The 16,136-nt window shown below is 42.6% G+C and overlaps 1 protein-coding gene across 4 annotated transcripts in view; it reads right to left on the bottom strand.

Moving 5' to 3' along the window:
- Nucleotides 1-16,136, bottom strand: part of GOLIM4 (golgi integral membrane protein 4) — an 84,410-nt gene that overhangs the window by 7,385 nt on the left and 60,889 nt on the right. For 2 of the 4 annotated variants that reach the window (XM_005908172.3, XM_005908170.3), the window contains 7 exons: nucleotides 15,875-16,033; nucleotides 11,713-12,042; nucleotides 9,354-9,607; nucleotides 8,821-8,900; nucleotides 6,673-6,782; nucleotides 3,837-4,004; nucleotides 2,539-2,607 (listed from right to left, as the gene is read on the bottom strand). In XM_005908172.3, coding sequence (XP_005908234.1) covers nucleotides 2,539-2,607; nucleotides 3,837-4,004; nucleotides 6,673-6,782; nucleotides 8,821-8,900; nucleotides 9,354-9,607; nucleotides 11,713-12,042; nucleotides 15,875-16,033 — 1,170 coding nt within the window. Of the gene's footprint in view, nucleotides 1-2,538; nucleotides 2,608-3,836; nucleotides 4,005-6,672; nucleotides 6,783-8,817; nucleotides 8,901-9,353; nucleotides 9,608-11,712; nucleotides 12,043-15,874; nucleotides 16,034-16,136 lie in introns of all 4 variants that reach the window. The other 2 variants (XM_005908171.3, XM_005908169.3) reach the window with 1 other exon arrangement.

Raw genomic sequence — 16,136 nt, 5'->3', positions numbered from 1 at the left:
AGTCATTTAAGCTCTCTATATTTTTAAACATTTAAATCATTTTAAAGTACACACAGCACTTTTTGGCAATGTCACAGTTTGTCTCATTTGCTCATAAGGAGATTAAAAAAATCTGTAAAGTATGCAACACACGGATGGCTTTTCATAGGAACGTCTTATCATAGGAATGTCTTTCTAAGGATCCCAAAGCAAAAACAATCAATGCTTGTTAACAGTCATTTTTAGATCTTAGAAGGAAAACACTGTTGCACTACGATAAAAGAAAGCAGGGAGAGGGCAGATTTCCTAACATCACACTTGTTTTGGGTTTCTGTACCCTCAAAGTTCAAGTCACAATTCTGATGGGCTGTGCCTCTGAACAGGTACAACCTGGCAAGATGCAATTCCTCCCTAGAGGCAAATGTGACAAGAAGGCAGGTTGATGGTGGACTGGAAGGGAGGGGAGCCAATGGTGGCAATGGGCCTTACATCTCAGGGGTCAGCTGGAAGCCTCTGAGGCTTAAGGAAGAGAAGAACGATGCACATTACCCTGCATTTTACAGTTTTGAGTGCTCACATACACGGCACTCATAGACAACAGGCTATGTATTCTCACATACAGCAACCCTCTTTGTTTTTCTCATTTTGCTGCACTCCGCTGAGAACTTCGTCTCTATTACTAGGTCTTGACTGGTATATGGAAATTCTCCCTCAGCAAGGGAAGAACTGAGAACAGTGGAAAGAGGTGGGAAAATCCAATAACTAAGCACCTCAGGAACTGCCAAAAAAATAAAATACAGCCTGAACAAAGGACACTTAGAGGGCAGAGGGGAAAGGTACCCAGGGAAGGAGAGGCAGGCTGGGCTTCTGCTGAGAGCTCACATGGTAGCCACACTAAAGGAAAAGGTGTGATGACCTGAGTCTGCCAGGGTCAGAGAGTGGGGACAGAGGTGCCGAGCTCGGAGTTCTGGGCTGGGCACTGGGGGGGCCTCTGCCTGTCACCATCCTCCTTCCCTCCCACCTCTCTGCCTTTCTTTTCTATCTTTGATCCCTCTTGGATCCCACATTAACTGATAGAATACAGAAGTAAAAAAAAAGAAAATTAATCAGTAAATACTGATTAAAATTTTATGTTTACCCTTCTGAATTTTTAAAAAGAAGCCAAGGTGAGCCTCTTCTCTTTTAATCCCTAAAAGATCCCTGACAGCGGACATAATGAAACAAGTAATATTAGTCCAGACATCCTGTTACAAGAGAGGTCCAGATGAATATCTTTCTCTTGCCATATGTCTTCATATTCAAGGCTGCCAGGTTCTCTAACACTCTCTTCTGATGATATGGCTCAGGGGTTTGAGCAGGATGAACAGCAGGATGAGAAAAAGGAAAGAGAATAAGAGGATCAAGGCAGGTAGATTGCATGTAAAACTACAGGTATATGTTGCCAATGTCTGCAAAGAACGATGTTCTTCTCTGTTTTCCTGGTATAAAGACAAACTTCAGCATCAGCTCTGAAAAGCTGACAAATGCAACCAGACGAGGCAGCAGCCTTAGCCGAGGGAGCCCTGCCCATGAGGCAGAACATGGGCCTCTTAGCAGGCTCTCAGGTAGGTTCAGGCTGCCACTTGTCCATCCTCTCCTGCCGCTCCCCGTAGGGCCAGAGTCACACATTTGCAAAGGCCTGGTTGAGAAGCGCCTCTGAACTAGGGCTTTAATTTGCTAGACCATTTTCTGGTCCAGAGAGACACGGAGCCTGGGGCCTGGGGCTCATCCATTTCATATTCCTGTGTTCTGAGCTCCAGTGGTCCATACAGTACCCTTCTGAGACTAACCAGCTCAACCAACAGCATTAATCAATCAACTACACAATTGTGGCACTACACACAACACTACACACTACACACAACTACACATGGTAGATGCTCCACGAAGCTAATTTACAGTAATATGCGAGGGGTTTGCAATAAAAAGTTAACTAAAATGAAATGCTAAGAAATTCTACCCAAATGCATTTTACTCAACTGAGCTCCTTACCTATTTTTCCTTTTCTTCTTTGTTAAATTTAAGATACTGAATTTTTAGAAGGGAAGAGGCTAAAAGTGAAAATGTTTTACATGTCTGGAGGGTGTTAAGTGTGTTCTGCTAGATACCATGGGGTGTCGCTATGAGGCAGGAGCAGTGGCCATGTCTACAGAGAAAGTCTCTGAGGTTTGTCCAGACTCTCAAGGGGCAGAGCTTTGTTCTTCTTTCTTGTGAGGGAAAGAGACAGGAGAAAATATTTTTACAAAGATCACATAAACCTAGGTATGCCATTCCTGGAAGGTCAAGTGTCTTCTTAATTCAAAATTTCTAGGGAAAACAAGAGAAGAGAATTCTATCATCCTGTTTTTATTATCTTCCAAACAAATGTCTCCACGGCTATGGTCCATTTCTCCTCGAAACCATCCTTCCTTATCTAGCCTACGGCTCTCTAAACCTTTCTATGAAAGCCCATTCGGAGAGGTTTTTTCAGGTGAGTGTGAGACCCCAAGCAGTCTGGCCTCCTGCCCTCCCCCTTCCTACCTCCTCTTCCCCTTCTTCCTGGTACTGCTCATCCACGTTGTCCTCCTGCTGGTCTGGGTTTCCTGCCATCTGTTGAAACAAAAGGAGAGGTTCAGGTTACTGAACACTGGAGATGCATTTTCCAGTCCTCTGGGACAAAGAACAGACAGGCCACCACGAACAGTGCATTTCAATGCCTCAGTGGGCAGGAAATGATGACTAATCACTCCCAACAAAGCCCAGGAAGCCCATGACCCACTCCTTCTGAGTGCACACATTGCATGTGAAGTAAACTTCCTGTCCACACAGGTCATAACTAAAACCTTTTACATAAAACCTGGCATTTATAGGGCTTCCCTGGTGGCTCAGATGGTAAAGAATCAGCCTACAATGCAGGAGACTTGGGTTTGATCACGGGGTTGAGAAGATCCTCTGGAGAAGGGATTGGCAACCCACTCCAGTATTCTTGCCTGGAGAATCCCATGGACAGAGGAGCCTGGTGGGCTATATAGTCCATGGGGTCGCAAAGGTTCAGACATGACTGAGAGACTAACACTTTCACTTTAGGCATTTATAAAATCCCCAGGTTAATACAACCCAGCAATCCCACTGCTGGGCATACACACCGAGGAAAGCAGAACTGAAAGAGACACATGTACCCCAATGTTCACTGCATCACAGTTTGCAATAGCTAGGACATGAAGCAACCTAGATGTCCATTGGCAGACGAATGGATAAGAAAGTTGTGCTACACATACACGATGGAATATTACTCAGCTGTTAAAAAGAACACATTTGAGTCAGTTCTAATGAGGTGGATGAAACTGGAGCCTATGATACAGAGTGAAGTAAGTCAGAAAGAAAAACACCAAAAAGTGTATTAACGCATATGTATGGAATTTAGAAAGATGGTAACAATGACCCTATATGTAAGACAGCAAAAGAGACATAGATGTAAAGAACAGACTTTTGGATTCTGTGGCAAAAGGCAAGGATGGGATGATTTGAGGAAATAGTATTGAAACATGTATATTACCATATGTAAAATAGATGATCAGTGCAAGTTTGATGCATGAAGCAGGGCACTCAAAGCCAGTGCTCTGGGACAACCCAGAGGGATAGGGTGGGGAGGGACGTCGGGAGGGAGTGGGTTCAGGATGGCAGAACACATGTACAGCCTTGGCTGGTTTATGTTGATGTATGGCAAAAACTACCACAATATTGTAAAGTAATTTACCTCCAAATAAAATAAATTAATTAATTAAAAAAATAATAAAATCCCCAGGTTAAAACCACCCTCCATCATGGCACCCACTTACCACCAAATGTTCCTCCATTTCTGCATTCTGTTGCTTTTGGTGACTTTGTTTTTGCTCTTCATTTTCATCTGGCAAGTTTTCTTCCCTCACTTGCCCGGCTTCTTCAAATTCATCCTCGCCTTGATTATTAGGGTCATCTGCTGGGTTTATATCCTCTACAGCTGCCCTCTGTAAAATTTTAATGAAAAGCAAGCACCACTTCAAAATCCAGGATCAAGTTTAATTTCATTTGAAAGGCCACAGGCTGACAGAGAATTAAATTGTCCTTTACCAGACTGCTCAGGTCTGTCCTTACCAAGACTCACAGATACCCATCCTGCTGTCCAAAGATAAAGCCTCTGCTTTGTCAGAGACGGATGCATCAGAAAGAAGTTCAAAGAGCACTTCTTTCCTGCAAGTGATTCCAACACAGTTCTCAAAGCTCCAATGCCATAAGTAATATGAGCATAACTAGATGACAAGAAAAACAGTTAATGAAAGCCAAAGGACCAAATAGGATGAATCATTAAAATTAGAGATTTAGATAGGCAAATGGTAACTGCTTTCACCAGTTCGTCAATTTTTACAGACCAGTTATTCTTTGCAAACCAGCTGATGTAAGCGGGTGAAAAGCAGTTGAGGAGAGAGGAAGCCCACACCAGCAGGGACCCAAGAAGAGGGCCTGTGAGGAGACAAGAGGAGGCTAATTCAAGAGCAGGCCATCACATTCTAGTGTGGACCTAAGAAGCTAAGAGATGTGAAGCTAAGAGATGCTGCACTGATAAGACACAAAATAAGAGGGAATGGGCTTAACTTCTGGTGATATAAATATTTTGAAAAATACCTCCCCCAACCCATCCTACCTCTCAAGTAGTTCTCGGTTATTGTGTTCAACAAATGCCCTTCATATTATCAACTTTAGAATTATCTGGATGTCCCACTTATGATCGCAAAGCACCTTTCAAAATCATATACACCCTCATAAAGATTCAGATTTTTAGAGTGTGAGCTGGGCGGAAATGATGATGCTTGTAGGATCGTCCCTGATCACACTGGGGTCATCAACAGGACACTTCACTGAAGCAGCAAATGCTTCCCAGAGACAGGGAAGCCTGAGTGAGATTTAGTCTCCAGACCACAAAATTCTACTTCAATTCACTTCAGAGCCTTGAACATGTTCAAGAGCTCACTGCAGTCTCAGCTGATGTATTATCTGTACCTCCCTGGCTAAATACTTTGTTCAAGAACAAAGTGACACTTTTCTTGGGGATACAGAGTGACAAATCATAACCTTCACACTAAACTCCAGTTACTCCACAATCTTGTCATATGGATTTCCTTTTGTGTGTTATTAATAAACTGTGTGGAAATATAGGGGAAATGTAACATGTTTTCTTCAGGGCAAAAAGTACTCAATGTCCTTTGCAAAAGTTTATAAAAATATACAGATTAGCTCTAACTCTAGCCAAGTAATAAAAAAGGTTTAATAGGCACAGTTGTTAGATATTAAAAAAAAAAGGATGATTCATTAAACCTCAGTGAAGCTGGACAAAAATGTTCCTAAAAAAAAAAAAAAAAAAACAGGTGAGACAGAGAGACAAGCAGGCTAATAATTTCTAATTAAGGGAAGGCACAGTAGAAAGGCCAACATTTCCCAACGTGTTATCTAGAGCAAATCAACCGATGAAAGGAGAGTGAAGGATTATGCAGTCAGGTAGCCAATCAAGACAGACAGCATTTCCCAAAAGTCAGGAACTGGAATACCCACCCTTCCCCTGTGCCCTCCATCGCTCTCAGGCTCTTGCATGCTCGCTCTCTTGCTCTCTCGTGGACACTCTCTTGCTCCTACACATCCTCTGGCTCTCTCATACTCTCCTGTTATCTATAGCTCTTATCCTTTCCTGACAATATTTCAGGGCTAGGGTTCCCTGGAGCATACTTTGAGAACTGCTGATTGAGGAGCTAGTGGGTAGATATATCCTACCACCTCTCTGTGCAAGTTATAGGGGAAAGCCGTTTCCATCGAGGTTGCTTCAAGCAGCTCGGGAAGACTTTGTCAGTGCTTATCAAGAAAGAATATCAATCCTCCTCCTCTCAGTCCACTGGACCAACATAAACAGGGCCCAGAGGACAGCAGGGCCCAGAGGACCACATTCTATAAATGTGGTGGTTGATTTGCTAGCAAAAGATGACAGGAGAGCTACAGTAAGTTGTCAAAATCATCTACGCATAAGTGCAAAGACACACTTACAGGCAAGGTCAAGGTCCCATACCACCCAACTGAACTGGGAGACTTGGTCCTTTCTTGAGTAAATGAAAAGAATAGCTTTGGTTATTATATCTCTACTTGTTAATACTCTAATTTTTCTATGGCAATATGGTATCTGGGAAATGTTTTTCATTTCTCAAACCTCACATTCTTAGCTGTGTGTTTACTGAAATAGTCACCGGACTGCTGAGAGATTACACAGTCGCAGGACACACATTCACAACCGAGCAGACTGCTCAGCATGCTCCATGGTGGCTGACCTCCTTTCTTGGGTTCTCTCTCTAATTCCCACATTTGCTTTGTTGTGTTTTCTTTTTCATCTTTCAGAATTACTACATACTACAGTGCCTCTTTTTGCTCTTCTATTTTAATTTTACTAAAGTCCCCAGAGGGCAACTCCCTGGATGTTTTCCCTGAGCAACCTTTAACCCATTCTCATCACACAAACACCCCATGGTTGACAGTTAACAGTTACCATATAATTATGTAAACCACGTGGAGCTGGAGTTACAGAGTCAGGTAAACCTTTATATTTCCTTTCTGCCTTGTGAGTTCCCAGGGGTCATGACCGGATGAGAGGACACTTACATCTCCCTCGGATTCTGGGTCAGCTTCATGGGGCCCTTGTTCTTGCAGCTCATGTCCATTCTCTGGGTCTTCTTCTGCCTCGTCTTGGTGCTGGTTCTCTCTCTCATAGGCTAGCAAATCAAAGGAACCCTTATCAGCCCCAGTGAACCAGACAGGATTCTTCCCTTTTAAAGCCAAGCCAAGCCAAGCTACTGGTGGGCTTTCCTACAGACCACATCACTCACTCTCTTCTTTTAGGTTAGCTCAACATAAAGTACACGTCTCAGCTTTTCTGAAAGTTATCTTTTTCCCAGTCCCTATATCTACAATGTGGATAACTGACATATTCTAACTCTCTAAAACACATGTTTACAACAGAAGCTGAATTTTACCCCATTATGCCAAAAACAATGATAGAAACTTTCTCCATAAAATAAAGCCCAGTCAATTGAACATCACTAAAATTATTGACAAAATTTTGGTAATGTCAGAGAAAATAGCAAGGTACCAAAAGAAGAAACGGATGCTATTTCAGGAAATGAAAGAAATGGTAACCCCATTTGTGAAGCTCAAAAACAAATTCAGCCCATCTTGTGTTCTCTGAGGTGGTAGTGATGATACCACAAACATCACATATTTATACTCACACATTTACTTGTTACTTTTTGAAAAAAATATTTCAATACAGAGAATTTAGACAAGAACACACACACAGATATCAGAGGAAAGGTTAAATACATGGAGAGTATTTAGCCTGTAGAAAATAAAGATACAGGTAACTTACTATTATGTTTCAAGTGCACCAAGGGATCCATTAAATAAAAGGGAGAACAAATGGTTCTCTAGTCTTTACTGATAATGGAACAAAAAAGCTTCAAGTGTTGCATGGGGGCACATAAGGAAAACAATTTCTTGACTATCAGAGCTATAAAATATCAGAATAGGCTATAGAGGGAGTTCGGTAATCACCTTCCATTAGATTCTTTAAGGAAAGGATACACAGCTAAGTGTTAGCGTTGCCAGAGAGACGGTTATTCTCTAGTTCTGCTATCACAGTAGGCAGTATTTGTTCAGTGACATATAGATGTGTACCACGAATGAAAGCTACTAGTGACTTAATTTGAAAAACTTTCAAGGTAATAATCTATATGTCTCCAAGGTAAGAAGAAAATGTAGAGGTTTCCTAAAGCCTAATATTCCTACGACAATGTGCTAGAAATAAAAATAAGTATTAACGTACAAGAAGTTTAGGGGTTTCCCAGGTGGCGGCACAGCGGTAAACAATCTGGCTCAGCTAAACAATCTGCTTGCCAATGCAGGAGACACAGAAGATGAGAGTTTGAACCCTGTGTGGGAAGATCCCCTGGAGTAGGAAATGGCAACCCACTCCAGCATTCTTGCCTCGAGAATCCCATGGACAGAGGAGCCTGGTGGGCTACACTTCATGGAGTTGCAGAGTCAGACACGACAGAGCATGCAAGCAAGCCTTCCATGTAAGAAGAGTAAAGCACTATTTCCTCTCTACTTTAAAATGGCAGAGAGCAAACAGATTATCTTGGGTTGATTCAGGCCATCAATGTGAACTTTTTGGGAGGATAAAGGAAAACATATCAATGACAACAAAAGACATATGGTGCACAAATCTCTGTACATATAGGTACCCTCCACTTTTTGAAAGTTTGTTTTATGCCATTTCGCTTTTATGAAAGATCTACATTAGTACCTGTTTTGGCTAACTGAAAGAAATCGGAAGAGGATGTTCAATTTTATGAAAATAGGTGAAAGCAAAAATAGCCATTTAGTGTTTCATTTGTAGAGAGAGAAAGCAGGTATGGAGGCAGCACACACCTGAGCAGAGAAGCAAGAATGGCACCACCCACCTCCTTTCCAGGACCTACATTCAGCATCTCAACCTCACACCCCCAGAGCTCTGAATGTGCTGGTGAGCATCTGTGCTTTATCTCAATTTATTTTGTGTATCCGTTAGCAAGATGTGTCCTATGGTAATTGTTTCTTCGATCTACACCATTTCAGCTTACAAACAGTTTCAAAGGAACACTCTCAGAGAGCAAGAGAAACCTGTACACAGGTATGCATATGTCTCTGAGTTGACATTATATATTACCCAGCAGTTTTATTAAAACATTCATCATCTAAGAGGCTCACCACCTCCTTCCTCTTCCTGGATGCCCTGGTCCTCCGCTCCCTGAACGATATCATTATCCACAGCATCGTAACGAGCTTGCTGCCTGCAAGGAAACAAACAGTCATCAACTCCGGGACACTAGTAGAACAGTTTGACATAAGACATTTATCTTTAAAGAGAGTTACCAATGAATTTTTCAAAATTCTTTTAAAAGCCATAAATATATTTCCTAAATGTATCCAATTAGGTTTAATAAGGATTCCAGGTACACTTTCAAAGGATACCTTATAAAAGATAAAATGCTTTTCAAAAACTAAAATGAACCTAGCACAACACCTGACAGGTTAATTGGAAATGTAAACTGTTACTTTCAGGCAGAAAAAAAAAATGTTGATTATTTTGGAAGTTAAATATTTAGAATTTGATTTTCAGTTCAGCTTCAGCTCCCATGAGCAAGAGGAGCCCCTCCAGTTCACAGGGAAGGACTACGAGGAGCTGTCTTTAATCTGCCTGTGGACATTGGAGGCCAAGCTATCCAGGTCGGTCAGAAGGCTACCGTGGCTGCTCGGGGCGCTGCAGCCGGCCCTCCTGGAGCCCATCCTGCCGCTGTCGGGCTGTCTCCCTGGCGAGGAGCTGCTGCTGCTGGTGCTGCCGCAGCAAGTGTCCCTGCAGCCGCTGCTGGTGCAGGGCCTCCTGCTCCTCCCTCAGCCGCTGGGCCTCCTCCGCCCGCTGCGCCGCCAGCCTCTGCTGTTCCAGCTGCTCCTCATACGGCGACTGGAGTCTGGTGACTGGCTTGGCTGAAGGATGCACCTGGGGAACAGTGAGCAAGAGCAGTCGGGTGCCCTGGGTCTGCCCTTCACCCATTTCTCATGACACGGGCAGAAGGCAGGGCTGGTTTATTAATACCTCTCTGTCAGATCAACTGTCTTGTATGTTAGGTCCAACACCACCCACTGCCGGACTCCACTGCTAGTTCCCTACTCTCTCTGAATCACCCTTGGCTTCTTTTAGCAAGAAGAAGCTTGGCTTCCTTTGACCTTCCCCTGCTGTTGGCATTAATGCAGATATTTTTAATGTGCTCCCTCTCAAATGGAAAAGGACACAACAGAAGAAATGTTTCAGCTTTAATTAAATGTATGCTCAAAAGACTTTGGTATAAGTGGGCACTTAATAACCTCAGACTAATTGGGGCAATGTCTGAGCTGAAGTTGAGGCTAAGGCTTTTCCATGAAGACCTGAAGACTTTGGGAAGCTAATTAATTCCAGCAAAGCATACACCAATCTCAGACTAAGCAGAGCCAAAAAAGGTCAAATTTCAGGTTAGGGTGGAGAGGCAGAATCACTTTCCTTCAAAGAAATAAAAAATGGATGAGGAGAGGATTTTCAGATTAAAGGAAAATCTGATCCAGGAATTCTTAAAGTCTGCTTCCATTAAGCAATCTACCACTCTCTCCTCCATCCCCCAACTAATACAAGCACGTACAATTCTCACCAAAGGAAAGAGGGTGCGTGGTTGAGGGAAATTAAACCTAGTAGGGAATTATCTTGGAGGAAAGCTTATGGATGCAAGACTGGGAGAGGCTTCTTCACACTAAGTGTGCAACAGTCTAAGAGTAAACCTACAGGTGCCTTTACACCTGCTCAGCCAATCCTCTAGCAGCTTGAAGTCTTGAAAAGTTTGAGAGCAAACAGAGCTTCAGAGATGTAAATAAAGGATGATCAGCATTCATGTAAGAGCCAGGTAGATTGTTGTCAGTATTACCTTAGAGGCTGTGTAATAAAAATATCTGGCTGCTTCAGTGTTGCTCTCAGTTCTTTTAAAGTATCATTTATAATAATAATGTTTTCATGAGTCTTACTTATGTGAGAGGGGTGTGCTCAGTGGAGTAAGAGGGGTGTGGAGTGAGAGGGGAGTGCTCATATGGAGAAGGGAGCGCTCAGTGGAGTGAGAGGGGAATGGAGTGAAAGGGGAGTGGAGTGAGAGGGCAGTGCTCATTTGCAGAGGGGAATGCTCAGCTTGAGAAGACACTGGTTAAACACACTCACCCAGTGGCAAACCCTCAGCTTTTGATGCCTTACTAACCACCCTGAATTTGAATATGTGAAAGCCAACACAGGATTTAACAGTAAGTGAACAGGGAGACAAGCACCCTTGATCACAGAAAATGAGTCACTTCTTGGCATCAAGATGCCCATGGGCCTTGAGCACAGACTGAGAAAGTGCAGGATGAGGTGACCATCTAGTTTCCTAGTCTGTTAAAGGGATGTGCCCAAGTCTCCCTTACTGTGCACTCTTTTCTCTTCCTTTTTTAAAAAACTTTAATTGGAGGATAATTGCTTTACAATGTTTTGATTTCTGCTGTACAACAACATGAGTCAGTTTTAATATACACATATCCCCTCCCTGTTGAGCCTCCCTCCTACCCCCACCCTACTGTGCATTCTTGACAAATAAACACCTACAGCACCTTCTCTTTTCCCCAGTCACCTTTCTGGAGTAAGGCAGCTGTGCTACTAATGTCACAACAGAACATTTAAATAAGTACATGGAAGATTTAGTGAAATCACCCCCATCTTATTTTAGAGATTGTTACACATGGGCTTTTCCCTTGATGCAGTTGACCCTTGAACAATGTAGGGGTTAGGGGCATGGACCCGCAGCACAGTGAGAATCTTCATATAACTTTTAGTCAGCCCTCTGTATGTACGGATCCTCCACAGCCTCCCTGTGGGGGCCCTTCTGTCTCAGTTTCCCATGTTCAGATTCAACCAAACACGGATTTTCTAGTGTTTACTAGAAAAATCCTTACAGAAGTGGCCCTGCAAGGCTCAAACTCTCCCTGTTCATAGGTCAACATTATGTAGAAACAAAGCCACAACCTCTACCCCAGCCGACTGGTTGGGCAACCTCATACCTCAGCGTGAACCTCCCCTGCGGCAAGTCTGGCTTCCTTTCGTTCACGCTGTTCCGTCCACTCCCGATCCTGCTCCTCGGGTGATGGGTCGTGCTCCTCCTCGAGGTGCTCAGGCCGCCCGACCTGCTCCATGGCCTCCTCCTCCAGGGCCCGCCTGTGCTCCTCCTCCACCTGTCGCTCCTCCGGCTCCTTGGGTCCTGCTTCTTGATGGGTCAGTTCTGCGGGAGCCTTAAGTTCTGCCTCCTTCTGGGTGGAAGGGTAAGGTTTTGTTTCCTCTGTTCTTCCAGGGGCTGCTTCATGGTTCTGCCACACTTCACTATTTCGAGACACCTAGGTCAAGCACATCACTGGAAATGACACTCCTCTAGTTTGAAAGTAGTGACAGAATTTCTTTATTACCATGTCTACAGGGTTACAACATAAGCAAAATCCTGGAGTCTAGAAATATAGAGTCCTGACTGAAAAGTATGGCTGCAATGGAGTCACTTAACTCTTCTCACTGTGTAATCTCACCTATAAAATAGAGATAACATAAGCAAAATTTCATCACGGAAAGCATACCATAAGTAACCTAAAAGTAAAGCCTGTAAGTGACCACATCTCAGTAGACTCTGCCCTCAAAAGCAGTCTAACTCCTGTTCTCTCAGAATAAAAAGGCAAAATCCTCATACTTCAAGTGATTGAATACTTATGCAATTTTCTTTGATGTAAATTTTGTCTTCAATAATTATATGAAAAGAAAAGGATAAGATCAAATTGAGGATGAGTTAGCTTTGATTTTTGTTACCTAATATAAAAAAAGAATGCCATTACTAATGGACATCCATGTAAAATAGTGTCCATTAAATCAGGTACAATAAAACATTTTAATGTATTAAAAGTAATATTTCTTTGTACACCAGAGAAAGTCTGTGAATATTTTATATTATTAATACAGAAAACTCTGAAGAAAAAAAAAAGATAGGTTTTTTTCTACAGAGAACTCCTCTTCTAAAATTGGTGAACTTAAATCAGTTTTCTCTGAAAGCGTCAGAGATTTCTATATGGTCTTCATTTCTTAGAAAAAAAGGGTAGAATGAAGTAAACACAACATCAATAGGAAAATGTGTCACTGCTCTTCCTCCTGCCAAATCCTCCTGATTTTTCTTTATCAGGAAAAATATTTTGTTTGGTCAGACTGTCCCATAATTGAAATAAATGTGAAGCTCTCTTCTTAAATTAGCAGAAACATAACTGAGAAACTGGACTGTATAAATAAATAAACCAAGGGAAAAAGTCTTTTCTCAGACACTTGAGGACAGCTTCTGGAGGTACACATCTTATCAAGTCCTTGCATACCTGGAAAGTGTGAATTGATAGTACCCTGGCTTTACTGTCAGGCTAGCAAAGTAATGCTCAAAATTCTCCAAGCCAGGCTTCACCAGTATGGGAACTGTGAACTTCCAGATGTTGAAGCTGGTTTTAGAAAATGCAGAAGAACCAGAGATCAAATCGCCAACATCTGTTGGATCATCGAAAAAGCGAGAAGTTCCAGAAAAACATCTATTTCTGCTTTATTGACTATGCCAAAGCCTTTGACTATGTGGATCACAACAAAGTATGGAAAATTCTTAAAGAGATGGGAATACTAGACCACCTGACCTGCCTCTTGAGAAACCTGTAAGAAGGTCAAGAAGCAACAGTTAGAACTGGACATGGAACAACAGACTGGTTCCAAATTGGGAAAGGAGTACATCAAGGCTGTATATTGTCACCCTGCTTATTTAACTTATATGCAGAGTGCATCATGAGAAATGCTGGACTGGATGAAGCACAAGCTGGAATCAAGATTGCTGGGAGAAATATCAATAACCTCAGATGTGCAGATGACATCACACTTATGGCAGAAAGCAAAGAACTAAAGAGCCTCTTGATGAAAGTGAAAGAGGAGAGTGAAAAAGTTGGCTTAAAACTCAACATTCAGAAAACTGAGATCATGGCATCTGGTCCCATCACTTCATGGGAAATAGACAGGGAAACAATGCAAACAGTGACAGACTTTATTTTTGGGGGCTTCAGAATCATTGCAGTTGGTGACTGAAGCCATGAAATTAAAAGACGCTTTCTCCTTGGAAGAAAAGTTATGACCAAGCTAGACAGCATATTAAAAAGCAGAGATATTACTTTGCCAACAAAGGTTCATCCAGTCAAAGCTATGATTTTTCCAGTAGTCATGTATGGATGTGAGAGTTGGACTATAAAGAAAGCTGACTGCCGAAGAATTGATGCTTTTAAACTGTGGTGTTGGAGAAGACTCCTGAGAGTCCCTTGGACTGCAACCAGATCCAACCAGTCCATCCTAAAGGAAATCAGTCCTGAATATTCATTGGAAGGACTGATGCTGAAGCTGAAACTCCAATACCTTGGCCAACTGATGTGAAGAACTGACTCAATGGAAAAGACCCTGATGCTGGGAAAGACTGAAGGCGGGAGAAGAAGGGGACAACAGAGGATGAGATGGTTGGAGGGCATCACCAACTCAATGAACATGAGTTTAAGTAAGCTCCGGGAGTTGGTGATGGACAGGGAAGCCTGGCATGCTGCAGTCCATGGGGTCGCAAAGAGTCGGACATGACTGAGCAACTGAACTGAACTGGCTTTAGAGTGGTAAAGAAACTGCCTGCCAATGCAGGAGAATCAAGAGATATAGGTTCAATCCCTGGGTTGGGAAGATCCCCTAGAGAAGGAAATGGCAACCCACTCCAGTATTCTTGCCCGGAGAATCCCATGGACAGAGGAGCCTGGCAGGGTACAGTCCATGGGGTTGCAAAGGGTCAGACATGACTGAGGCAACTTAGCAAGCACGCTGGCTGGCTTTATAGGAAATATTTCTCTGAAGGATTCTAAGTGCTTTCAAACACCTGTCATTTATCTCCACAGCATCCCTGTGAGAAAGGTTAGGGCAAGTAACTATTACCTCCATTTCATAGATAGAAAAACTAAAAAAAAGTCAGAGTCATTAAAAGATCAATCCAGTTGAACTTGGATGGAGAATAGAACCAGTTCCCACACCAGGGCACTGACTGTGTTTTCTGAAGTTCAGAGCAATGTAAGACCCAGACAAAGAGTAAGTATCCAGGACACAGAAGCTGTCCGTGAAGGAATGCTTTGCTCAGACTGAAGATTCAAGTGAAGTCCACTTATACCAACTTAATTATTCCTATAAGATGATGAGAAGACGAGCTGGGGAGTCTTCTCAAACACTCATTGTTTACAGTGTGTTTGTCAGGGGAAAGATCTGATTACAAAAGCAACTCGGTAAGAATTAATCATATGGGTGACACCATTTGGGATGCTCCACTTAGGAGACATTCTTAAACAACAAGACTTAATTTCATAAAGAACGGGAATACAAAAGAGTGGATTCTGTTTTTAGACCTTACTCTCTTGCAGTTTCATGAAGGTCTTAAAATACAAACTTTGACATATGCTATATGACCTAGTACAGTATCAAGTTCAAATATATTATCAACTTAGTACTTGAGTGGGGTGATTATCATATAATATCCTCACAATCATTTAACCTTCTTACTCTACCCCAATCCCCCCCAAAAAAAACCTTAAAATACTCAGACATGATAGCTTCTTTCAACCAAATAGACCCATATGAAGAAATAAAACTAGTTTAGTGTTTGTCAGAAAACAGGACAGCAGTTCTCAAAGTGTACATCACCAGGCCAGCTGAAACAGAAATGCAGATCCTCAGGTTTCATCCCAAATTAGCTGAACCTATAGGCTTGTTGTTCAGTTGCTCAGTCATGTCTGACTCTTTGTGACCCCATGGACTAGCCCACCAGGCTCCTCTGTCCATGGGATTCTCCAGGCAAGAATACTGGAGTGGGTTGCCATTTCCTCTTCTAGGAGATCTTCTCGACCCAGGGATTGAACCTGAGTCTCCTGCTTTAGCAGGTGGATTCTTTACTGCTGAGCCACCTGGGAAGCCCAACCTGTGGGCTGAAAACAGCTCTTCCTGTTTTAACAGCCCTAATGGGGAACTCTTGATATTTGCTAAAATTTGAGAATCAATGTTCCGCAGGAAGAGCTGACCATATTTAGAGCAGTTCACCTGAGAACAGCTTGACAGAGAAAATGACTCGCCCACAGGCCAGTTCCCAACTCTTACCTCCCGAGGCTCTCCAGGCGACTTGTCTCTTGCTGTGCTGTCACCTTGTGGAGAATGTGCCACCTGGGTGATATTTTGCTGTTCTGTTTGTTCTGGTTTTCGAAAGCTTGGAATCCTATTCAGTGTATCTTTCAGTTGTTTATATTCTGCAACTTGAGTCTGCATTACAAATTGCACAATTGGATGCAAATTGCACAATTTGAGGAGGGAAAAGGATATCATTCATAGATGGTTCAGTGGAGGACTAGATAAAAATATTATA

The sequence above is a fragment of the Bos mutus genome, chromosome 1, assembly GCF_027580195.1.
Source record: "Bos mutus isolate GX-2022 chromosome 1, NWIPB_WYAK_1.1, whole genome shotgun sequence".
In the NCBI taxonomy this organism is placed as follows: domain Eukaryota; kingdom Metazoa; phylum Chordata; class Mammalia; order Artiodactyla; family Bovidae; genus Bos; species Bos mutus.
Note: the sequence above shows the minus strand (reverse complement) of the source record. Positions and strands in the feature narration are given on the sequence as shown.